Source organism: Danio aesculapii, chromosome 20 (genome assembly GCF_903798145.1).
Source record: "Danio aesculapii chromosome 20, fDanAes4.1, whole genome shotgun sequence".
NCBI classification, from domain to species: domain Eukaryota; kingdom Metazoa; phylum Chordata; class Actinopteri; order Cypriniformes; family Danionidae; genus Danio; species Danio aesculapii.
In genome coordinates this window covers 32,757,019-32,783,760 of record NC_079454.1, presented here as the reverse complement: position 1 = coordinate 32,783,760, position 26,742 = coordinate 32,757,019, and the positions used below count along the sequence as shown (strand labels likewise).

Genomic DNA, 26,742 nt, shown 5'->3' with positions numbered 1-26,742 from the left:
CAAGGAGTGCAAACCAGAGTTGTGCAGATGCAAAACAGTATACAGTGCAAAAAGTGTAGTATGATGCAAAACAGTAAAACAGTCAGGCTGAGAAGAATTCCTCTAATCTAATCTTTTCTAGAGGGATTTAGGATTTAGAAAAGGTGAATATATGGTAGGTACAAAACCACAAATTGTGAATAGGTGGCAAACCAGTTTTGGCACAGAACAGTCTGGTGTCCTGTCACCTTTGACCTATTTATAGGCCTATACTACAGTAAAGCAGTGATTGGTTTGTAATCAGTTAAGAAATGAATGTTTCCACATTTGAGAAGTGTGTGACCTGGTGATTAAGTGTTTCAGTTTGATTGGTTGTGTTTGAAAAATAAAAGCAGGTAGCTTCCTGTTAGATTTTTGTGTTTGAGGAAGAGAATTAGTGTTTTGAAAAAAGTGTTTTATTCAATTAAAAACTGAGTTCAAGGCTGAGAAATAGCTTATGGCTTTGGAGATTTGCTGTGTAGTTTTGCATTTTAAATGAGATGTTTCAGAAATTGTGTGACATGGAAAGATTTGGTGTGTAAGCTGTTGAGAAAAAAAAACTTAAAAAAAATAATTGGAATTGTACTTCTCAGTTGAAAATCATTGTACAGTGTCAACATTGTATTTATCATTTAAAGCTTTTTATACATTAAATAAATTAAAGGAAATTTATGTGAAATGTCCATTTGGAACTACATGCAATTATGTGTTCAAAATGACAAATTGCAAACAAAAAAATTAGGCAAAAATAAATATACAGTATTTGACAGATACAAAAATAGCAGCAACTAACATGATGTGTATGTGTTTGAGTACCTTGTGTTCTACACATTGTGTGGACCAATACCAGTCAAATTTGAGCCTGTGAATAATTGCTTTGCACCCTATGAGGAAAACGGTTTATAAATAAGATAGAAAAAAGTATACTGAAAATATAAAAATGCACATAGTTTCAGGTGAGGGTTGTGTTAAAATTGGGCTAGTGGGATAGAATATATAGTTTGTACAGTATAAAATTAATACATCTATGGTTAGTCCCAATAAAGATATCTGTATGTGTGCGTGTGCTTGTGTGTGTTTCGGTCTGTTTAGTTTGAAGGTGAATAGATAAAATTGAATGGAAACCATTAGTAATGTATAAAAAAATACAAGTAAAAACTTGTCAAAAAGGGAAGTTGCTGTTGGTTGAGGTATGAAAAAAGATAATAATAATCTCTCTTATTTATAATAATATTACAAATAATTATAATAATTATTTGAATCGTCCATTTCAGAAACAGAGATTTGTTTTTACCTCAGCTGTTGTAATTTAAATGTGAGCAAACTGCATCCAGGTTTAGACACGTGCATGTGCACAGCTGCCAGGGATGGAAGTAGATGCTGTGCCATGTTTCTCTTTCCCTGTGGTTTTTCCTAATGACAGGAAATTGAACTTCAAGTCAACATGCGTTCCTCACAATCAGAAGGAAATCGCGAGAACAGAGGCTGCGTGCTTTTAGTGCCATCGTTATTTTTGGACCTCCGAAAGGATTTGGGTGAGAGGGTGTGTGTAGGTGAATGGGGTGAAATTATGTAATCATAAGGTGTCTTGAGTGAATGAGACACAGAGCGGAGTGGCAGAATGAGATTTTTACCCATCCTATTCTTGTTGCCATGGTGATCAGCTCTCTAAATCCAGCCTGCTCCTCCTAAAGTCAGGGCTGAGAGAGAGAGAGAGAGAGTGTGCGAAGGAAACTGGGGGAACGTAAATTAGGAATCTGGAGGTTTTAGGAATAATCCGTCTGTCTCTCAACACAATCACCACCTTGACCTCTGTGTGCCAGTGCTGCCCTTCTCTTCTTGTCTGTCTTTTTCTGTTTCTCTCGCTCGGTGCTTTAACTAAACACACACACGCACACACACACACACATACCCATGCACAACATGTGCAAACTGGGCTGAATATACTCACTGACCTGATGAACTGAGTTTGGTTAGTGTGCTATGTGAGTGTAGGGTCATTTCTCAGTGGATTATTGTACATTAAATTCATTCATGCATGCTGGAGATTAAAATGTTGTTGTTTTTTTCTTTTCAACTCTATTATTGAGCATTTTCTTATATTAGACATTGATGTATTATATACTGCTTATAAATGGAGGCTTTATATATTAATTTAAACCTGACAGTTTTTTATTATCTATTATTGTGCAGAAATTTGAATGTTAATTATAATGAAAATTATAATGTGGATTTTTTTGGTTGTTTTTTCCAGTTTGTTATTTTTATGTTTTCCTAAAATATTTCCTCAATACTTGTGAAGACTTTTAAGTCTGTCAATACTGTATGTGTTTTGCAGGAGGCTCTCTGTCTTGAGACTAAGTACAAATGTACTGTTTAACAAATTGACTGGAAGCACTTCTTTATTTTATTAAATGTCTGTTAAATATTTTCGTTAAATGCATTTCAGTCACCTTTATGCAACAGTTTTCTTAGTAAATATTGATGAACACTCACCGGCCACCTATCCAACTGCTCGTTAACATAAATTTCTAATCAGCCAATCACATGGCAGCAACTCAATTAATTTAGGCATGTAAACATGGTCAAGACGATCTGCTGCAGTTCAAACTGAGCATCAGCATGGGGAAGAAAGGTGATTTAAGTGACTTTAAACATGGCATGGTTGCCGGTGCCAGACGGGCTAGTCTGAGTATTTTAGAAACTGCTGATCTACTGGGATTTTCATGCACAACCATCCAATGGGCCCCCCTCCTGTCAGCTAAGAACAGGAAACTGAGGTTACAATTCACACAGGCTCACCATTACTGGACAATAGAAGATTGGGAAACCGTTGCCTGGTCTGATGAATCTTGATTTCTGCTGCGATATTCGAATGGTAGGGTCAGAATTTGGCATCAGCAACATGAAAGCATGGATCCATCCTGCCTTGTATCAACGGTTCATACTGGTGGTGTAATGGTGTGGGGGATATTTTCTTGGCACACTTTGGGCCAATTAGTACCAATTGAGCATTGTGTCAACACCACAGCCTACCCGAGTAGCCTACCCGAGTATTGTTGCTGACCATGTCATAAAGCACAAATCATCTCAGACTGCTTTCTTTGAACATGACAATGCGTTCACTGTACTCAAATGGCCTCCACAGTCACCAGACTTTAATCCAAAAGAGCACCTTTGGGACATGATGCTATCATGTCAATATAGACCAAAATCTCTGAGGAATATTTCCAGTACCTAGTATTAAATACCTTTACCTTTCAGGCAAATAGGGGTCCAACCTGGTACTAGTAAGGTGTACCTAATAAAGTGGCCAGTGAGTGGATGTTATGCATATCATACAGTAAATTTAGTACATTTTCTGTGCTTTTACTGTTTTTTTAGTAATGAAATTATATATATATATATATATATATATATATATATATATATATATATATATATATATATATGGCTGATTTTGCTACATGGCTAATATTACAATACACTGCATTTTAAATAAATACATTTAGTTACTTTCAAATGTATTTTTCGAATCCTACAAATTTATCTATTTTTTTTTATTAAACTATAATTCTTTTTTTTTTTTTGTAAACTATAATTATAAATAGAATAATTGAAAATGAGCATTCATTTTGAGAATGGCTAGAGGTTAATTTCTTTAGAAACAATACCTAAAAGCACATGAATGAAAAATGAAAAAAAAAAATGCTTTAAGAATACTCAAACTCAAGTCATGACATGACATTACATGAAGATGTTTAGCTAATTTGTAGATGTAATATGCATTTGTACATGGAGATAAATATGAGACACAAACTTATTCATTTTCACATCACACAAATCAAAGTGCTTTGAGGTCTGTATGTAGTATTTTTCAAAAGAAGCACATAAAATGAAAAGGAAAAAAGTTGCTGGTGTTTTACTGCCTCTAGTGTTCAGTTCATTTTCAAACCACAGAGAAACATGCGTGAACATACATTAAGTACTTATTTGCAGTTTTGCAGAAACATAGGCAATGTCACATATTACCAATAAGCTGGGTTGTTTTTATTCCCCCCGTGCCTGCCAGTCACATTTCAGTCACCCAGTAAACACTGTAGGAGAAAGAGGCAGATCAGAAGCCCTGTCTGTCGAACCTCCATCACCGTAACAGACGTCTATGGCTCTGTCTCTCCTCATCATGCTACAACTCAACAGAATGAAGCTGAAGGGGAGAGAAGGACCCCTGTCTATGCCACGGCTGTCACCACTATAGGCGTCTAAGGCTTTGCCCGAGAGCCGTCAACAGCACAGTTGGCCTGCTGGGTAGTCAAAGTGTACAAAGGAATAAACTCCTGCCAGTACAATCAATGCCTTATGGGCATCCACAGCGATGCTATAGCTGAAGTAGCACCTATTGATGGCAAGCCACTTTGTTTTGTAACGTACAGTATAGAACAGGGCTGTCAAACTGTCAAAATTAGGTTTAAGTGCTGGATCAGAGAAAATGTACTCTTGTGAAGGGGACTTTAACAATTATATAATAAATATTATTATTAATCATACTAGATCATGAATTATATTATTTAATTACACATTGTTTAGTTTAGTTTAGTTTAGTTTAGTTTAGTTTAGTTTAGTTTAGTTTAGTTTAGTTTGGTTTTTTTCTTGATGACGATCTTGAGTGTGTTTTGTTCTGGTTTACGCCTGACATGGTGTCACAGTCACCAGTGATTCAGCCTGTGCTGATTGCTAAAGAACGATTAAAATCTGCCACTTTAAAGTACTAAATATCCAATGATGCACCACTCACATGCACCTGTTCCTCATTCAGTTGATGACACACACACGGCTGGGAGCTGCTCATGAACTGATTAGATGGACACTTCAGTGCTGAGTCTTGTTTAATTGTTTCTGACATAACGAAGCGTTTCCTTTGCCTTACCTTTCCGTGTTTGACCCTTGCTTTGTTTTGTTTGTTGCTTTACATTGTCTGCTGCCTGCCTTTTGACCCTCCACCTGTTGTACCACGACTCTGGATTTGCCTGTATACATCTGGTTGCCCTTGTGTTGACCGTTGCTTGCCTGACAATTCTATGTTGAATGAACCCTGCACTTAGATCCTCAATTTCATTGTCAGTGTCCATCACATAACACATGGATAGATAAATAGTAAACAGTAGCAGAGTCCATTTCTTATTGCTCTCAACTAAGTAAAATAGTGTCAGAGTAAATCTGAAGTTCCTCTAAACAGAGTTTAAAAATTATAATAGAGTTGTTCAACTCTCAACTGAGTAAAATAGTGGCAGAGTAAATTTGTTGTTCCTCTGAACATGGTTAAAAAACTAGCAGTGTTAAATTCTTATAGCTCTCAACAGAGTAAAATAGTATGCGAGTAGATTTAAAAAAACACAAAATAGAGTCAAATACACTGTAAAAAATGCAGGGTTCCACACAATTCATTCATGTTGTCCCAACACAAATTGATTAAGCTAACTTAACACTAAAAATTAAGTTGTCCGAATGAAATCTTAAAAATTGTGTTGTTTCAGCTTATTTTATATAAGTAGTTTAAACAAGCAAAACATTTTTTTAAGTGTGCTACATGAAGGAGTAAAATATTAACACCACGTTGAGTAAAATTACCTCTGGAATAAAAACTCTGTCAAAAGTGTCAATTTTACTGTTTCTAGAGAGGAACCAATAGACGAATTACCATGTTTGTAAACATTCAGGATGTGCGTGCAGGGAGGTGGCAGAAAAAAACCAGGAGCGCCAGCATTTACAGCAAGGGAATGACATCCAATGCTGTACAGAGTTTGTTGTTGTCCTTGAAATAAGTTATATTGATTACATTTTATATATATATATTATTTACATACTGCTTTCAGTGTATTATAACAGCTCGTCACCCAGTGATAAGCACAGCTATTCAGCAAAATTAACGTTAAAGTGAGCAGCGTTCATCTGACAGATCCATTTGCAATAGCACCCTCCCAATGAATATTGGATAAGACCAAATGACCAAGTATCCAGCCCGAAGTATACAATCTCATTGAAGCTCCAAGTGATTTTACAAGAGAGAAGTTAAAGGCCTACAAGTCTTTGGATGCCAACAATGTTGTTCTGTGTGGTCATGTGCAAGAAATAATGTTCCATGATAACCAGATTCAACACTATGTAGTGCTAAAAACCAAGGTTCTGCCTAGCCAAAGACTAGGAAAGAAGACGGAGCTGTACAAGGCCTGGGTAATTAATCATCAACAAGCAAAACAACTGCATTCTGACAACGAACTGCACCTGTACGGTACCTGCACTGTGAGGGGTAGGGTAAGGGGCGGGGTAAGGTGTAGACATTCTTGAGAGTGTCTGACAGTGCATGTGAACTCGGTCTGCAGCCAGACCCTTCTCGATTCATTTGGAAATTAAGCAAGTACGAAATGAAGCACTATGAATGACCATTGAATCATTGACTCAAATGATTCATTCAGGTATGAAACACCCCTCTAAAGTTTGCATGATTCTGCTCCAGCTTTGTTTGGAACTATTTTTGATGCCAGAACAACTGAGCTAAAACACAGAGCAACTTGCTTAAAATGTAAGTCTTGTGATACTGTTCTTTTGTTGTTGTTAAACTGTTCAATTAATATCCAATCATTCTGATAAACTGTGAGCATCTGCACATGCTTGTGAAACTGCAGTTACATAGTTGTGTTGCATGAATATAAAACAACAATTTTACAAGGAACTTTTGCTTCTAACTTATGAATTATAAGGTCAGTGTAATAATCTTGCAATGAATGCTTGGGGATTAGACGTGCATCTTGCTTGCTTATTAAAACAAGCATACAGAAAAGTAGTATTACAGCTTATAGAGTACATTACTATTTGAGATATTATAGCATACATTATACCTTTTTGTCATCCTAAGCTGTCTCTTTATTTAATGTTCAAAATAATTATTTATTTACAATTTCTTTGTATTATTATTCAAATCATCCCTCTGGCTGGTTTAGATGCGTTTGTGGACCATAGTTTTGTGAATTGTGGTATAGATAGTAGGGAACTGTAACTAAGTACATATCAGCAGATATCCTACATTTTTATTCTGCCCGCATTTATAAGGATGAAATATTTTGCTCCGTCTCATCCATTGGGTAATTTTTAACCGAAGTAATGAGGGTGTATTATTCATTGGCTGTAAGTGAGTGGGCAGTAGTGGTCTTGTAAAATTTCACACTTACACCATTGTGTCCTGGGGAGATCTCAAAGCTTCTTTTATGTATTTAATGAAATTTTAGCTGTGAATAATCCTGGGGTTGAAACCAACTGTCTGAATGTCATCGGAGACATATATTTCAGATTTCAAATAGCCTAATGGAGTACGTTTCTAGATGGAAGTGTTCAGATAAAGTTGGTTTCGGTTGGACAGCATCAAATTCAAGATGCTGCTATAGGAGCCTGTCATGGATTATTCTATGCATTATGCAAAATAGCCTTTCGTTCTGAACAGCTTTGAATGGCAAAAATCCCACTCTTGGATTTTGTAATGTATTGTTAAATAGGGAAAAACCATTTCAGTGATGATAAAGCTCTGTGATCCACGCCAGAGCTGGAGTTCTTGTCGAAACTCCAGCCAAGCTTTTGGGGATTTTGAATCATTGTGAAATGGAATCAGATTGAATATATATTATGGTTTTATTTGCTCTGTCAGTTTTTATTATGGATTTTAATATGGATATCGGTCTGTGGGTTTGGGTGTCCTATTTGTAAGATATCAGTGTGTTAGTAATATATGGGTGTGCATTTGTGTAGATATTGGTTGTCACATAATAGAGATTAATATGATTTTTTAAAATTATTTATTTAGAATTGTTTGATGATGGATCTGTGTGATGATCCTTTTTGACTAAAAGACTAATTCAATTTATTGTGTAAAAAATCTGAAAGACATTTAACTTCTGCTGTGTTGCTTGTTTGTGCCTTAGTAATACAGTATCACACTTTACAATAAGATTTCATTAGTCAGTAACTGTTTAGTTTTTTAGTTAATTAGTTAGTTAATGAAAAATACATTATATAATATAAAACTTTATTTCCATGAACTACTGTTAAGAAAGATGAACAAATACTGCAATATTATATATTCATTGTATTGTTAGTAAATTGTTTAGATTTTAGTAACTATAACTTTGACTTTTTAGCCTATTCGTGATCTCATTTTATTTGTAACACTGTAAGCTATGATATCATCTTTTTTTTTTTACTACAAAGACACCATTTTAGCCCGTAAGTAACATAGTAAACAATGTAAACAACAGGCCTCCGGATGAAGTGGTGACATAAACAAATGAATAACCATTCATAATTTAACAATATTGTGTTGGTGGACTAAATGTGTTCAATGGGATGTTGTTCTGTGGACTACCCTTTAAAAAAAAAAAACCCTGATGTACAGCAATTATTGCGTGTGTGTTATTACGATGAAATATACTCCATATCTAATAAGCGTTTTCTGTTTAACTTGCACAAATTTAGCATATACATTCTTTATAAGCTTCCCATTGAAAAACAACTAGCATGGCTGCTTGAGGGTTGTAACTTTTAGACTTATGTATAGTTTGTCAAGATTACACATACACTTTTTGATGTAATCTATCCATATACACTGAAATGTGCAAAAACAGCACCCCAATGCGTCCACATCCTGACGCTGGCTATTAACTAACAAAAACAACTGGAACGTAATTGTAAGTGTTAACAACATTTTAATCCAATTGTTTTGACACAATACAAACAACTTTACAAATTAAGATGTATTTATTTAATAGGCAAGAATACAAATAATGATAAACAATGTTTTTTTTTAAATATATGCTGTTTTTTTTAAAACTGCCAATAGTAAAATCCTATTAAAACACATTTCAACAAACTTATTAAGCAGTACAACTGTCCAACCCCTAACCTGATTTTACCAAGTAGGACATGTTCCTGGATCAACATCTGTGTTGATCCTGGAACAACATTCCAATCAGCTAATCAGGTTAAGTTTAGGCTTGCGGTAAGGTTTATGCACTTCTACCTGATTGCTATCTGTAACTTGGCATGACGCTGACATCAGGGGTGAGGATCCCAAAGCAGGTTTATTTAACGGAATGGTCAGGCAAGCAACAGTCAACACAGGGGCAGACAGATAGGAAATCCAGAGTCGTGGTCAATAACAGGCAGATGGTCAAAAGGGAGGCAGCATACAACATAAACAAACAAAACAAAGCAAGGTTCAAAAACACGAAAGGCAAGGCAAGGAAAACGTGTTGTAATGTTCACAAAAAGTATAACAAGACTCAGAAGTGTGTGTGCGTGCGCGAGCATGTGTGTGTGTGCTGTATAAATAGTCCTAGTAATCAATTCATGAGTAACTTCAGCAGTGTCTGTCTGCAATCATGGGGATCTAGGCCAGGTGTGTGAGAGGTGCATGACTGGATCTGGTAGTCCATTTGGATTTGTAGTTCTATAGTAGCAATACTGTGTGTTTACCAGCAATCTGCACAAGCTGGATTGCTGGTAATCTTGACAGTTATCCAACTCTTATTCCCCTTTGATTTTGGGAATAATTTACAGTTGTTATAAGTTACAGTTACTGCTATTGTTAGGGAATGTTTCTTGAGCCCCAAATTAGCATAAAGTATTTAAAGTTTTTACTATATTCTTGTAAACAACAACAACTACAAAATGACGCCATGGAGAGACTTATTTATAATTAAGGTCACAAAATTATACTTAAAAAATAGTTGACATTTTTTGTCAAACAATTGAACACTAGTGTAAATAACAAAAAAGGTAAAGTGTCATATCTTCCCTTTCTCCTCATTCTCCTTGTATCTCACAGTCAAACACACACATCCCCACGCATCATTTCCCCTTTGTCATGAAATTTGCCGTCATGTATTTGAACTCATGGATCGTTTCTCCTAAGCTCAACCAAATCCTCAACCTGTCTCTCTCCCACAGGTCCTCCAAGGCTCACCCCGGCCCAGTCGTTCACATTAGCGACAATCCTATGGATGAGGGCAAGGTAAGAGATGCCTACACAACTACAGTCTCTGTCATGAATAATTCATGTCCCTTACGTGGCACAAAGCTCTTATTTCTTTCCATTGTGAACTCATAATACACCGCTTTCCTACAGTGCAGCACAGTTCAGTAATTGGGTCTAATCTCACACAGCTTGTTAGCAAATTATGTTGTTTTCCAAAACAAATGATCGAGGAGATATGAAGGAGATGAACAAACGCTCCAAATGCATCTTTTTAGACATTTATTTTACCTTCGCTAATTGCCAGTGCACAGTCAGAGGGGAGCGGAGAGACCGGCTAACACCTGCTGGGGTTTTGCCTTCCTATGGATGACAAACTGTCTGTCTCTTTCTCTGGCAGCTGGAAGCTCCTCATAGGCGCCTTTACAGTGTTGATCCACTCTCTTTCTCTCTTATCCCACTTCTGTCTCTGAACGGGGCATCGATCCATAACAGGTCCGCTCAGTTCTTAATGGGTCTTAAAGTCCTCAGGCACACTGTCCCTCCCTCTTGGCTGACAGGGTTCTGACACTTTATCAATTCATATGCTATCACTGAATCTCTGATGAGAAGAAAGATGTTTAAAACTCTGCTGACAGGTGAACTGACATATTTAGAGGGCTTGGTATATTAGTGGAAACTGATTGCCTCCAAAAATGTAAGTAAACTAACTCTCATTTTTAAGTTAGAAATTTATTTTTTGATTTTGTACTAAATGAAAACAGTAAACAAACTTAAAGGTCCCAGGAAATTAAAATAGTTATTTAGATGTTATTTTCAGTCTGTTAGTTTTAAGGCTATCTATCACCTAGTGTGCTTCAAAACAGTGACAAAATTCACATTTAGAAAATATAAAACTGATATAAACAAACAAAGCTTGCAATTTGTCACTTTCGTCTAAATGGATCAATGTTTTTTCCTGTCACCTCACACATCAGTTTCTCTCAAGTATCTGACATGTCCCACCCTTTCAAGACGCTTCTCATTTGCTTTTCGTTTGATGCTCAAACACTCTCACTATGATTAAAATGTTTTGCTATTGGCTGTTTTTTAAAGGGGGAGGAGCTACTCTGTGTCCCACCCTCTCTTAATTTTTCAGTTGAAATTACATCAAACATTGAATAAACAAATGCAGATTTCAAAGCACTTCACAGGACCTTTAACTCAGTAACTCAAAGCTTCATAGCTATGTGTTTATCTGCAGACTAGCATGTGCTAATTTCACTATACATTAGCAATCTTAAATTGGTTTCAACTCCTTGTCAACCTAATTGCAGTTTCTCTTCACCACAATAGTAACACTGATAAATATTATAATATAAACAGTTAAATCCCAGTGTAACAGAAATTTAAACACGAACACTTATTATTTTTGTGCAAAAGCACAGAAAATAACACTTATTTTAAGGTTTATTCTACTTACACCCAGCATGCCTGCTAGAAATGTGCCACAAACTATCAGTTAAGTTCAGCTTAATACAATTTATACAGACTTACTGTATATATAAAGAGTTCAGATGCAAAAGCCGCTAAATGCCACTTCCGCCAAAAATGGGCTAATGACGTTGAGGGAATGCTTTAGGTACGTAGTACACCATCAACAAATAGATTATCTCCTAATCATCCCAATCACACCGTCAGCCTATTCAGAAATAACAGTTTGTTTGCAAAAGCCACTGAACGCCACTTGCCTTTGACAGCAAAAGCCGCAATATCCCAAGAACAGTGGATGGCAAATGAAAACGTCCCTTACCTCAAAACTCTATAAGAAAAAGAAAACACGATGTACAGTCGGAAGTGTAGCATGCATTCATAACGTTTGTTTGCTTATTGGCGCTACTTTGAATGAGTCCGATTTACTATACATTAAACGGCAACACCGTTTCACAAAAGACAGAGTTAAGATGCCTTTCTTTTATCCCACATGGATGCTATGAGGATAAACGAGACGAAAAAGAGACCAAGACCTTGAGTATGTTGAGACTGAATGAATGACAGCTTCTAAAATTGTCTGAGGGACATCCCCTTTTTATCCCAGTAGGCCCACTTAGTGATTTATCTGCTAATGTAAGCTATTTTTTAAAAGATAAATATAATGCATAAAACTACACATTTATATTAGCCTACTTCATATTACCCATACGTCTGATAAGCTTTTTATATTAATGGACAATGCACAGATATTGATGTTTCACAATGTTTTACACTACAATATTTGAATCTAACAAGCTTAGTTTACAATGTTTACATTGCTCTACTTGCATTAAATCTAAACCCCAAATATCAGAAATGACAACAGATTGTTAAGATTTAATTAATGTCAGTTTTAATATTATTGATTAATGCATTTACTTGACAGATTTCATTCATTCATTTTCCTTCTGCTTTTTTCCTGGATTACCACAGCGGAATGAACCGCTACTTACTTGATAGATGTATTTTTAATTTTAGGTGGTTTGTGTAATGTGTTTTATGTTTGTAAAAATAATTTCTAATTGCATCTTTAGTAATTTTTCAACTAAATACACCGTCTTGTCCTGATAGGTGGATTTAGAGGTTGCAAAAAAAGCAGAGGTGGATTTAGCTGGTTTTAACGCAAAACAAAATCTAATTTGTTAAAAACTAAAGAATTGTCTAAAGTGACATTTATGAAAAAAGTTATTTTATTTACTAGATAATAACCTTTTCATTACATATAAAATGAAACTTTTGAGCCTAATTATTGCAGACTGATAGAAAATGCTTATTTACAAGAAAAGAGGTCAGATGGATTTAGAGGGTTTTGCATCTGAACTCTTCATATATACATATACTATATTTAACAAAAACCCACAGTCAGCAGGTTCATTAAGGCTGAAAGAGATGCCCATGATGGTCAAAGGTTCCAGCTGAGGAGCAACAGGGGCAACACCATATCCATGCTGGCACATAAAACCTAAGGATGGTCCATATCGAATCTAGTTTAGTTATGTAAATATTTATAGTATAGTAAATATTTATATCTAAAGTTTTTACTGAGGATTTGTACCATGTTCACTTGAACTTTGAAGCATTATTTTTTATTTGTTCATTCTATATATTATTTTGAAAAAGTTAAACTTGCTTTAGTGTTCTGTTATTTTGTAACAATCTTTCTGTTTAGTTCATTCCCAGAAATTTTGGGCATCTACGGTGTCAGTAAATAAAATGCGCTAATTTTTCCCACCGAAAAACGGCTTAGAATACATTGAAATAAATTGCTATAACTTGCTTAGGGAATGTTGGATGTAGACAAAATATATGTTGGATGTATAAAACATCCTAACATAACTTTCTAAAGAAACAAAAGCAAACTTCAGGAGATTGTGTTAGCTGTGGAAAATGCTACAATTTTCAAATTTTTCATTTTTTCTTAAAATTCTGTAAATTTAATCTTTTTTTAGTCATAAAAATGTAAAATTGGAATTTTTTAGGATAATGATTGAAACTTTAGCTTCTCCTGTTTAAAATGAGATATGACACTTGATGCTGATTGCTAAATAAGTTGGTGAAAACTAAAACTGCACGCATCTTGGGCATCTACATTGTCAGTAAATATAATGTACTAGTTTTTTCACTGAAAAAGCCTAGAAAAACATTTAAATAAAATGCTCTGGGAATGTTAGATGTAGACATTTTTTTTTGAAGTATAAAACATCATAGCATTTACTTCTAAAGAAAAAAAACTTCATGAGTTTATGTATGTAATTACTAAAAAATGCCACTTTTTTAAAAATAGTTTTTCTTAAAATTCTGGAAAACTTTCTATCTGTTAATATCTTTTTAGACCAAAAAATATTTTAAGACTTTTAAATGATACAAATTGAAGCTTCAGGTTCTCCCGTTTAAAATAATATATGACACTTGAGGCTGACTGCTAAAATAAAAATAAAATAGGCCCACCAGGTGCCCACAAAATAGCTCTAGGTCTTTAAAGGTTAATAGTTATTAAGGTAGTGGTTGGGTCAAGGTATGGATGTAAAATAAAATCATGCTGAATATGTACTTTACAAGTACAATTAAACTGCCAATATCTTAATAATAAGCAGATAATAAGCCACTAGTTAATAGTGAGAGTTGGTGTTTAAACTAAAGTTTTGCCTATGTATTTTTGTGCAATTAGCGTATACTTGAATTAAATAAATTCAATTAAAAAATGAGTTGTGTGTTTTGAAGTTGTAAAATTACTTACCCTCATTTTGTTCCAAACCCAAACGATTTTATTTTATTTTATTTTATTTTATTTTATTTTATTTTATTTTATTTTATTTTATTTTATTTTATTTTATTTTATTTTATTTTATTTTATTTTATTTTATTTTATTTTATTTTATTTTATTTTATTTTATTTTATTTCAGAACACAAAGATATTTGTGATTAAATCTGAGCAATTGACAAAAGTCTATATTGAAAGTCTATTCAACCACAATGCTGAAAAAATGTTCTAATAACTAATACAAAAACACTGATAAAAAATAGACTAATAAAAAAAGATCAATCCATATGAAGAAAGCAGTTAGTCTTCTGAAAACACATGATTAGTTTATAATTTAATTTAGGCTTAGCTTTTTTCCCTAAGTAAACATTGGTCAGCAATAAAGATTTATTGTGAGTCGTGCTTGTTTAATGTGCAAGAACAAGTGTGGTTTGTTGCGCAGTACAGTTAAGCTTTTACTTCCTCTCGTCAATGTTTGTATGCAAATAGAAGTCAGTTAAATCTGTTAATCATGTAGGGTGATTATATCTCTTCACAAGACTTAGAAGAAAAACCTTGATTCAGAAGGATTTATTGTCTCACAAATCTCTTCATGAATGTTTTGAAGCATCAAAGTTTTGAGTGAATATATTTTAAGTGGAAAAATAGAAATCCCAAAGACAATCCCAATATCTTTGTTTAAATATCCTCATTTGTGTTTTGAAGATGGATGTTGAAGGACATGAGAGTAAGTATATGAATACTGAAACTATGCCTGCAAGTCTATTAAAAAACAGATTAGGAATGAACAGCCAAACAGATTTGGAATGAAAGTAGCCAGGTTTCCATTCTAACATTAAGCTCATCATGCGTTTCCATCAAGATATTAGAGTGGCTGACTGTAGTGTTGGTAACTCAGTAACCAAAAGTAAACAAGGCAAGCATAATGGAGCTGAATAGTTCAACACAGGCTCATTCTGAAAATGTAGCCCTATATACATTTCTGGAAAACGCAAATGATGTAGCCAGAGTACATATGGCTGCAATTCGTCTTTAAAGCGGGTGCTATGGGGCGGTATGACGCTGTTCTTTTTCGCGCTAGCAGCTGACTGCTTTCCCGGTGTTACCGGTTTGTCCAGTGGCTCATTGTCAGTTGTACGTCGACGGACTTGAGATGCAGAGAGGAGTTGACCGTGATTACAGGGTTCAAGTCCGGCGAAGAACGGCTACAGAAAGCAAGTAACACAAAAACAGAAGCCAAAAAATAAAATTAAGAAGTAAATCACAGGGTGAGAACGTGGTAAAATCTGAAAACGTGGTATATCACAGGGCTTTTCTTTTTCTGGATTGCTTTTCAAAACACTGTCGGTTGGGTTTAGGGAAGTAGCACGGCGCTGGTCAATCATTGCTTTTTAAAACAATATCGGTTGGGTTTAGAATGAGGGGTGGAAAGAGGAATCAGTCGGTTGGTCAGACAGTCAGTCAGTCAGTTAGTTGACAGCAGGCCTCTGGTGGATTTACGCAAGAAGAGCAGGCGTGGATGGTGCTCGCGAGAGAGATTTGAGATCTTAAAAGTGTACACAGCGGCCTTTGGTGGATTCGCGTAAACAAAAACTGAAAAAAAGTAGCTTCTGGAGCGTGTTTGGTGCTCTCCAGAAATGTATATAGGGCTACATTTTCAGAATGAGCCTGGGTTGGATAAGTCACATGGGTGTAATTCTCACTATTCTCACTATGTTAGAAAAATGCATTTTCATCTCCCTTTTTTTGCATTAACACTTTTGCGCCAGCCCAAAACCTCTTTAAGTGAGCAAAAATTGTTTTTTTTTTGCAAATAAAATGATTTTTATTATTTTCACATACGATAGTTCAAAATGTTTGAATGAAGCTATTAAGAGTGAATAAATGCTACTCTTTTCATTTTCTGGTGAGATTTTTTTATAATAAAACATGTAGAGTTTACTTATGGAGATGACAACTTGCTTTTTTTGTCAGATTTATTGACTTTGCTGAGAAATGAATGCACAATTGTTTTGAATAAACAGCCTGACAAAAGGACTTCAATTTTCTCTAACAGCTATTTAATGTTTACTTGGTTGAAACACGTCATTTACTTTCATTTACTTGAAACAGATTTACTTTGCCACTTGCATGAACTCAGTTTACAGGTCAGGTTCAGCAGTCTGATGGTGTATTTTCCTTCTTTTCTTGTCCCCCCCCCCCCCCCCCCCCATATTTCTTCTGGTTGCAGCTCATAATAGGATTTGAGTCTGGGATCGTGGTGCTGTGGGATTTGAAGTCAAAGAGAGCTGACTACCGGTACACTTACGATGAGGTATGTATTGTCGCACAATGTTGTATTCCAGGCTCCTGTCGCCTGCAGTGGCACAAACGCTTAGAATATGGAAATGAATTGCTCAAATATTCATGAGATGTTTTGATTTTAATAAAGGCCGCTGATTAGATCTATTTAAGTAGGCACATAGTTTGTTCAGCTTGGTGCTACAGTGTCAAAGGAACATTGGTTTTTGAGGAGAATGTGTGGTGTGCGTTTGGATGCTGAGATCTATTCTCAATCAATTCATTCATTGACGTCTTTATCAAACTGTTCTAAAAATTGAAAACATGCGATATAAATCTGATCAGCTTGACTCATGAATATTAATAGGGTTACTGAATGTTCCCCCAAGTGATTTTAGTGAAAGGCAAAGTAAGAACCAGTCTCACAGTTTGTTTGTTTGTTCAGTCTAGGGCTGCACAATATATTGCTTCAGCATCAATATTGCGATGTGATCTTGAAGTCAGAATTAGTCAAACTACAGTTGAAATCAGAATTATTATCCCAGAAAAAGCCAAAGCAGCGCCAATACTACCAGATTACTGATGTGTTTGTAATAAGGAAAAACGCTAAACACATGTTGGCATTTCTTCTTTCTTTCTTTTTACTGGACTAGTCTGCAGTACACATTAGAAACAAACAGATGGCCAACCAAAAACTAACTCAGGGTGATACAAAGAGTGGCCAAAACAAAATACAAACATTCCTGATACGTGAGTCCCAACTCACACTCAATACACTCCATTTACATTTACATTTACATTTGGTCATTTAGCAGACGCTTTTATCCAAAGCGACTTACAAATGAGGACAAGGAAGCAATTTACACAACTATAAGAGCAGCAGTGAACAAGTGCTATAGACAAGTTTCAGGTGTGTGAAGTCTAAGAAGCTAAGCATTAGTAATTTTTTTTTTACTACACTACACTACACTACAATTATATGGTATGAATACAGCATTACAACATACAAAAGAGAGAGATAGACTTAGAATGTCGATTACCTGTTTAATAATGATTTGATCAGCTGTAGTTTGAAATTACGCAGTTTTTATCCTCTAAGGGCTTATTATGCGGTCTCTGTCGCCATCTTGTGGATGAACAACGTCAACTGTCTTTGCTCTGCTCAAGCTAATGGCCGCCGACTTGCTGTCTCTCAGAAATTATAAGTATTTTAAAATAGGCACTACCCTTATAAATAAACTGCATAGTTGCAATCAAAACAACTGCATTCTTGACTAAAAAAAGCCTCAAAAGTACAACAGCAGCAATATTTGTCAAACTGTAGAGTGCCTTCTGCTTGTTGCTGTTTGTGGGTGGAGTAATACACAAGGGTGGAGGGTTAAGGGGCTGAATATTGCACAGCTATTAGCCAATCAGATTCAAGAACCAGATAGAACTGTATATATATATATTTATTTTTTTGGAAGATCTCTAACTGGGGCATTTATTCTTTCAAAAGTACAGTACATATAATGGAATATTATTACAGTAAAAAAAATCTGCTGTCAAATAAAATTTTTAATTAAACTGCCAGTTTACAGAATAAACGAAATCTGACCCCTCACTTTTGAAGGGTTGCCTAATAAAGAATTATGTTTATCGCTCAAATAGGCAGTGGGTTTCAGCATCTTTAATTATATTTCCAAAAATAGTCTTTTTGTCCGCATGTCCTGAGAATTATTACCATGCATCTGAAAAGCCCCCGTAGAGCATACAGTTAATCTGCCACTCCAGTTTAAGCTGGTTCGATGGCTTTTGTCAACAATGGCAGCCAGCGTACATTAGTTATTATGATGAGCATGATGTGCCCAAAGCAAAGCGCTAAGGAATTAAACCCGACACACATTCTGTTTTAAAACACACACACAAACACACATATACACCAAACCCATCTCTTATTATAACTTTTATTGTGTCTGTGTGTGTGTGTGTGTGTGTGTGTGTGTGTGTGTGTGTGTGTGTGTGTGTGTGTGTGTGTGTGTGTGTGTGTGTGTGTGTGTGTGTGCGTGTGTGTGTGTGTGTGAGGTAGAGTTAATTTCTCAGCGGACAACTCATCTGTACTCTGATGAATGACTGCGCCTGGCTGGATGTCTGATTTATTCCTGCCTTCATTTAACTTGATTGATTAGTACAGCAGAGATAAATGTCCTACAATCCACTGCTCCGTAAGGGGTAGCAAGGAGTCATTTCAGCTCAGCACAGAGTCACACCCGAACCACAAAACACCACTGCTTGTCCGTCAGACCCCCCGTAGCGCTTTGCTGTTTGTAATTATGAAGGAGAGTGCGGGCGGAAAAGCTCAGACAGGTTGATCAGACTGTCTTTAGTTATGCAGATGGTGCCCGGGAAGCTTTTTATCTTTGAAGGGGTCACAGAAGTGCAATAGACAGCAGAATTAACATCATATCAGATCATGGGAAGCTATTAGTGCTGAAGGGGTCACCGAGGTGCAATGAGCAGTAGAATTAGCACTGAGGCTGTGAGGAGCTGTGCACTTATAGATGATGCAAACGCTGAAATAAGGAAAGGGAAAGCATCTATGCAGGTAGCATAAAGGGTATATGGACATGTTTTTTTCTGTGTGTGCAATAGAGATATTAATAATCTTGCTCTTTCTTTTATTGATCTTTGCGTACATAGAGGGATTTTTATTTTATTCAATTTTTTTTTCTACTTCCTAACACATTTTAAACTAACATAGTTTAAGTTGGAAAGTTTAGTTAGAAGGTCATGCTGTAAGTGGTTACCTGGGTATTGCTTTTGTAATCCCTCTGGGCGTACTTGACTTGCTCCAAGCGGGAGATGAACTGGTGATAGGAATGAATTATATAATCACGTTTGAACTTCGATTCCCTGTTTAAATATCATTTAAAGGGGTGGTCCACTACGATATCATATTTTAAACTTTAGTTTATGTGTAATGTAGCTGTGTGAACATAAACAACATCTCTGAATGTAAAACGCTCAAAGTTCAATGCAAAGGCGGACACTGGTTTTACAGAGTTAGCTTAGCAAAGCCTACAGCGAACGAAGTTTGAGGACTACAAAAAAATACATCCAAATTAGTGAGATCACAAGGGCTTTTGTATGGAACAAAATCAATGCCAAAAGTATTGAATTAAAAAGCTTGTTGAATAGCACAAACTGAAAAAAATAATACACCGTATTAACAAGTTCTTGCATTTTAATGACTTGAATTGCAGGGTTTGTATTTTTAGGTCCTGAAATTTAACATAGCTGTTTATTTAAGCTGTGAATAGTTCAACTAAAAATATTTCAAACATGTTTTCGTACTTATAAATTCAATAATTCATTTTCAATTTCCAGGATTCACTTACAAAATATTCAATACCCTTTAAAAATACGATGTATAATATTCAAAAGGTAATTTTCAGTTCATTTTATTTCAGTTCAAATATTCGCTTCCATAAATTCAGTGGCTCTAATTCAACTGTTAAAATTCAACATTACATCCGGGAACTGCAGGAAAAGCAATAGATTGCAGATTGAAGATCGCCAGCTGCTTTTCCGCCAGCAGGTGGAGATGGAATCATTTAAGATTTTTTACCCAGTAAATAGACGAGAAAAAAGCTAATAAAGGCACAAAAGTAGCATTAAATATTAATATCAGTGTCTTGGACATTATAAGTAATAAAATGAGTATGAGTAAAATAAGTAAATGATCTTTTGGTCATTTATATTTGCCCTTATGTAACAGAAGCCAGTTGGTGATCGCGTAAACCTCACTCCTCGGATTCAGCGACAGATGTTGTTCTGCAATATTTAGCCGGTAGCCAACCATCACAGTACTGTAAAAATATTGATTATTGTTACACAGTTTCATTAAAAAATGCTGCTTTATTAATGTGCATATCGCACTTCCGGCTGGCAACATATCTGATCTAGACTTTACTATCTTTAATAGTACTGCAGCTCTGCACGAGACATTTGGCCAGCGGAGAAATTAAAATGGTCGTGCCCAACTGAGCCTGGTTTCTCTCAAGGTTTTTTTTCTTCACTTCCGCCTTTAGTGAAGTTTTTTTTCCCTCTTCGCTGTCGCCACTGGCTTGCATGGTTCAGGATCTGTAGAGCTGCGCATCGTTGGATTTGCTCTTCAATATTTGGACTCTCAGTAGTGATTATTAAACCACACTGAACTGAGCTAAACTGAACTGAACTTAAACACTATAAACTGAACTACACTGTTCCTATTTACTGTGACCTTTTATGTGAAGCTGCTTTGACACAATCTACATTGTATAAGCGCTATACAAATAAAGGTGAATTGAATTGAATTGAATTAATCTCCTCACAGCATTTGTCTCCCATACCGGTATCGCCAGCTCGCGCCCTGCTCGAACCAGTGGCGTTACATGCACATTAGAGATTTTATTTCATCCGCAACCGCATCACAAAACTCATCATCCGTCCGCCATCCATCCGCACCAATATTTCTGACCAATTTTTAAAACCGCACCCGCCCGCCATCTGCTGATTGGGCTCTTTATTTGAATGGCTCATTCATTTTTATTATTAAATGAATGTTTCTTTATTGATTATTAGAGAATAGAGAATGACTTTAATGTAGACATGTAGTTAATCCAAACGTGCAAGCCAAATCCAGCATTAATTGACGACGCTTTGAAGTGACGCTAAACGATACGAGGATGTGTCTTTGGTCCTCGAGTCTTTTCCTTGCGTCCTTCCCTCGCATCCCGGAGGGGTGGAGCTAAGACACGAGGAAAGAAAGCAAGGAAAGGAAACGAGGATGCACAAATAAGAAATGAGAAGCACCCTATAAAGCTCTCAGAATATCCAACACGAATATCAGCAGTGAACTCCGTCTCCGATCGGCGCACAGGGACAAAAATAAATAGTCTAAATTAAACGCACTGTACTGTACATTTTTTTATAGTAGCCTAGAAAACGCATTTTGACACATAATTTCAACATGCTGCTATTTAGCCTACTACTAAATGCCTATTTCACTTTATTTTTAGCAAATAGATAGAATAATAAGTCATTTACATTATAGCCTAATAATGTTCACATTTGTTGTCCATAGCAACCCCAAAAACTTATCTGCTTGTCTTGCACATCTAATTAATGGGCACAGTTTTTCGACTATTTATTTATTTATTTTTTATTTATTTTTTTGCTGTGGAAGTTATTGAGCTTGTAGAAATCGGAAACAACACCAATTCTGCGACACAGATGAACCTCTATTGATATCTCTATCAGACAATGCCTATTTTATATGCCAAAAGAAACAACAGGTAGTAAAAAAATATTAAAATAAATATCTTAATGTAGGCATAGGCTATAGTCGCATGCTTTGGCAAACATTTGTAAAAAAATAAAAAATAAAAACGTCATATCGTAGTTAAGCCTTATAGGCTCAGTCACCCCCACAATTAGAAATTCAATTAACAAATATATATATATACCATCCCTCTTTGAGCGAACATGAAGTCTGACCAGGCTAAATTGCCTGTATGACAAGTCTATGCCCCAATAACCCATGAACCCATGAACGCCTGGCCTCTATAACGCGCCCTGCTGCACTGAAGGGGCGCTCGCTCACAGCACTTGTTGCTCATAGACTCGACTAGACATAATACTACCTGATGAAAATGTGACTATTTCAAAGTGTGCTCGATTTTTTGGATGTAGGTATGGTCAGATCATATTTAACAATTTATACATATTTTTTTATTTGATTGGTACAACCGCCCGCCACCCGCCCGAATTTAATTAAAATATTATTTTTCGTCACGTCATCTCTAATGCACATAAACCGTCTTTTGATGAATATGATGTTACATTCTCTATCTTTATTAACTCATTCTTCCATAGACGTAAAGTATAATATTGACTGGCTCCTAAAGAATATAAACGTAAGAGAAAGGAAATAAAATAATCATACAAAATTCAAAACCAGAGAGATTTTATGAAAATGTCACACAAAACAGTTTACTTGCAACTGTTGGACAGATAAAGACAGTGTTCAGGTACGATTTAAGGTTGGGTATGGATGGGACGTGTAATTTAAAATAATTTAACTTAGCGAGCAAATGCATTAAAGGAGCGTCTTCAGTTATTAATACAGAACAGTCTAATATATGGCATAAGCATTAAGGGGTTATTAGAAGTGTTTGTGCTGTTTTAACGCAGCTTTTTTTCAGGATTGGGGTAGGCTATAGTTTTAATTATTTAAATTATTATTGTTGTTGTTGTTATTTTATTATTATTATTGTTATTATTCTTATTATTTTATAACACTTATTTAGGCTACTGCGCTTGAATAAGTCATCCGTGGTTCTAAATTAGTATTTCTTTTTAACACTCTGCCTGCCTTTCATTTTTCTAATTTTTGGGGTTCTGCCATGGTGCCTTTAGTTTGTCCAGATTAATTGTTTTTATTGTTATGTAGTGGCTTACTGCACGCCTTTATTTTTATATTATGAACGAAAAAATATATATATATATACTTTTTTACTTTATTATTTAAAATGATTGGCGACCTCTAAAATATAGACTAAGCCGAAGGAGAATGAATGAATTGATGAATGAATGAAATATTTGACGTTTTTTTAATACCTGTGCGGCTTGTACGCGGCAAACGCAAACGAGTGGCCGCAAGCTCTGGTGGCCGGTCGGTCAGAGCCAGCACCGCACGTCAAATACTGGTTGAGAGATGCTGGATGGCTGCCAATATTTGATGGGAACACCTCCGAAGTTCGCCGTCACCGTCACATCCCTACCACGTAGCGTAAATGAGCACCTGCCCATTTAAGAGTCTGTGAATGGCACTGCAGAACAACATCTGTCGCTGAATCCGAGGAGTGAGGTTTACGCGATCACCAACTGGCTTCTGTTACATAAGGGCAAATATAAATGACCAAAAGATCATTTACTTATTTTACTCATACTCATTTTATTACTTATAATGTCCAAGACACTGATATTAATATTTAATGCTACTTTTGTGCCTTTATTAGCTTTTTTCTCGTCTATTTACTGGGTAAAAAATCTTAAATGATTCCATCTCCACCTGCTGGCGGAAAAGCAGCTGGCGATCTTCAATCTGCAATCTATTGCTTTTCCTGCAGTTCCCGGATGTAATGTTGAATTTTAACAGTTGAATTAGAGCCACTGAATTTATGGAAGCGAATATTTGAACTGAAATAAAATGAACTGAAAATTACCTTTTGAATATTATACATCGTATTTTTAAAGGGTATTGAATATTTTGTAAGTGAATCCTGGAAATTGAAAATGAATTATTGAATTTATAAGTACGAAAACATGTTTGAAATATTTTTAGTTGAACTATTCACAGCTTAAATAAACAGCTATGTTAAATTTCAGGACCTAAAAATACAAACCCTGCAATTCAAGTCATTAAAATGCAAGAACTTGTTAATACGGTGTATTATTTTTTTCAGTTTGTGCTATTCAACAAGCTTTTTAATTCAATACTTTTGGCATTGATTTTGTTCCATACTTTTGATCACTCGTATTTATCATGCGCACACACCCTGCGCAGCAAAGGGGCATGGCCAGAGGCACTGTAATGTTATAGCAGAGAAAGCTGAAATGTTGTCCAAATTTCCACAGAGCTTCTTCTGTATCTGCATTTGGGCTTCCAAAGGACTCGACGCAAAGAGAGAAGTGCTTACAGTTTCATTTTAATTATGTTCCAGAGAATTATAAAAATATATAGTTAGCATTTGACAAAGGACAGCTTTCAGAATCTCTCTCAGTTCAGTGCTGGATTTGGATAAAACTCCTCCAACCGACGAAGCTGTGGATTGTGAGCCACTACTTGTAAGTATTTTTATTTGTTAAAATTTATCAATTACAAGCACAGTTTCTAGTGTTAACTGTATGTTGTAGCGAGGACGTAAACAAGGATGTAAACAATGGGAAATGCTGTTTGACACCGCTAACAATTTAGCTACAAATTCATATTTATCAGTCAAAATGCTGTAAACACCCACAAGCTTTAGTAGCGCGTGCAGTGTCTTTCTATGCGGACGCTTTCAGTGTCTCTTTATGCAGCAGCTTACCAACGAGCCAACAGGCAGGCCTTTAGAGGAACTAGGATATATAACAGTCGTTTTCATGTTTCATGTTAGCTGTATATAATCAAAATAAGATAAATGAAAAAAATAATGTGATTGTCTTCAAGTGAAGCATGAGCACACATTGCTGTGCATCTTATAAACACAACTAAACCTTAAAATACACTGTGGACCACCCCTTTAATTGATAGGCAAAATTTGAATGGTTTACAGGAGACACAACACGTTTAAGTATGCTGTACTGTTTCTTTTAACCTACATTCTAATATTCCTTCATGTTTTTTACCTTGCTTTACATAGTAAATCACTTTTGCTTAAGTGTTCAGAATGACTTTTCATGCATTACTTTTAGTCAAAGGAGCAAAACTCCATGTTTATGATGTTTTAGGGTTGTGAGAGATTGCCAGTGTTGCTATATTGTTGCATGAAAGTCTAGATACACTGTAAAATGTCCAGTAAATAAGTTTCCGTATTTTAATGATTTATTTATTTATTTATTTATTTGCAGTTGTGCATTGTATTAGGGGTTGCTAATCTCTGCTCTGACAACTTTTGATGATGAAAATTCAACTGTGCATTTTATCAAAGTGACTATTAGTGTTTGAAACAATTCACTGTATAATAAATAATATATACAGTTGAAGTCAGAATTATTAGCCCCCCTTTGAATTTTTTTCTTTTTAAAATATTTCCCAAATGATGTTTAACAGAGCAAAGAAATGTTCACAGTGTGTCTGATAATATTTTTTCTTCTGGAGAAAGTCTTATTTGTTTTATTTCGGCTAGAATAAAAGCAGTTTTTAATTTTTTATAAACCATTTTAAGGTCAAAATTATTAGCCCCTTTAAGCATTTTTTTTCAATACTCTATAGAACAAACCATAATTATACAATAACTTCCCTAATTACCCTAAACTGCCTAGGTAACCTAAATGGCTAGTTAGCCCAGTAAGCCTTTAAATGTCACTTTAACCTGTATAGAAGTGTCTTGAAAAATATCTAGTAAAATATTTTTTACTGTCATCATGGCAAAGATAAAATAAATCAGTAATTAGAAATTAGTTATTAAAACTATTATGTTTAGAAATGTATTGAAAAAAAATCTTCTCTCCGTTAAGCAGAATTTAAGAATAAAATAAAAGTGTGTGTGTGTGGGGGGGGGGGGGGTGCTAATAATTCAAGGGGGCTAATAATTCTGACTTCAACTCTATACTCTATAAATGATTTATTATACAGTAAATTGTTTAAAACTACTAAAATAATTTAGACAATTAGGTTTGTTAAATAACAAAAATTGTACTGGCAGTTTATTACCAGTTTTTTTTATTGTAATATACAAAACCAAGCCTGACAACATATCACATAAAAATATTAAAAATGTCACTATAGTCACTTTTTCATACTTTTTCATAAAGAAAGATCAAGGTCTCACAATGAAATTAAAATAACAATATATATAAAAATAATCACAAAATACAGAAAATTACGGATATTTTTTTACCGTGTAGCTGTATCTTAATCCAGGTCCTGTGGATCCACTGCTTTGCACATTTTGCATGTTTCCTTTATCTGACAGACTATTATGAAAAGTTTTTTCATGGAGCCCTCCTCTAAAAAAACATGATCTGAATTAAGTGTGTTAAATAAGGGATGCATTAAAAATATGCAGAGTGGTGCGTCGACAGAAACAGGATTGAAATCCGCTGATCCAGATGGTTCCTATAGTTTCATTTATGGTTTTTATTTATAAAATCAGCACTGTTGTAAAAACGCTCAGCTGTGAGTGCTTCTTCAACTATCGGAGCATTCAAAAAACACAAGTGCTCGGTGCTCATGTAAAACACATGCTCAGTACCTTTCTAGGCTGTTGCCATTTAAAACTTACATTCACTTCCATTGTCATTTCCCGACCATTTTTCCCATCCTTAAAATAGCAAAAGTGGATTCGGATGCACCCAGCCAGTGCATGTGCTTAGTTTTTTAAAATAGAGCCCTATGTGTTTATGCGGTGTTATTGTTGTTAAAAT

General features: G+C 35.3%; 1 protein-coding gene across 2 annotated transcripts in view; it reads left to right on the top strand.

Annotated features, from left to right (window-relative positions):
* The window catches only part of stxbp5a (syntaxin binding protein 5a (tomosyn)), a 166,146-nt gene that overhangs the window by 85,445 nt on the left and 53,959 nt on the right, over nucleotides 1-26,742 (top strand). For both annotated transcript variants that reach the window (XM_056481621.1, XM_056481620.1), the window contains exons 6-7: nucleotides 10,012-10,075; nucleotides 16,541-16,624. In XM_056481621.1, the coding sequence (XP_056337596.1) occupies nucleotides 10,012-10,075; nucleotides 16,541-16,624 (148 nt within the window). The remainder of the gene's footprint in view (nucleotides 1-10,011; nucleotides 10,076-16,540; nucleotides 16,625-26,742) is intronic.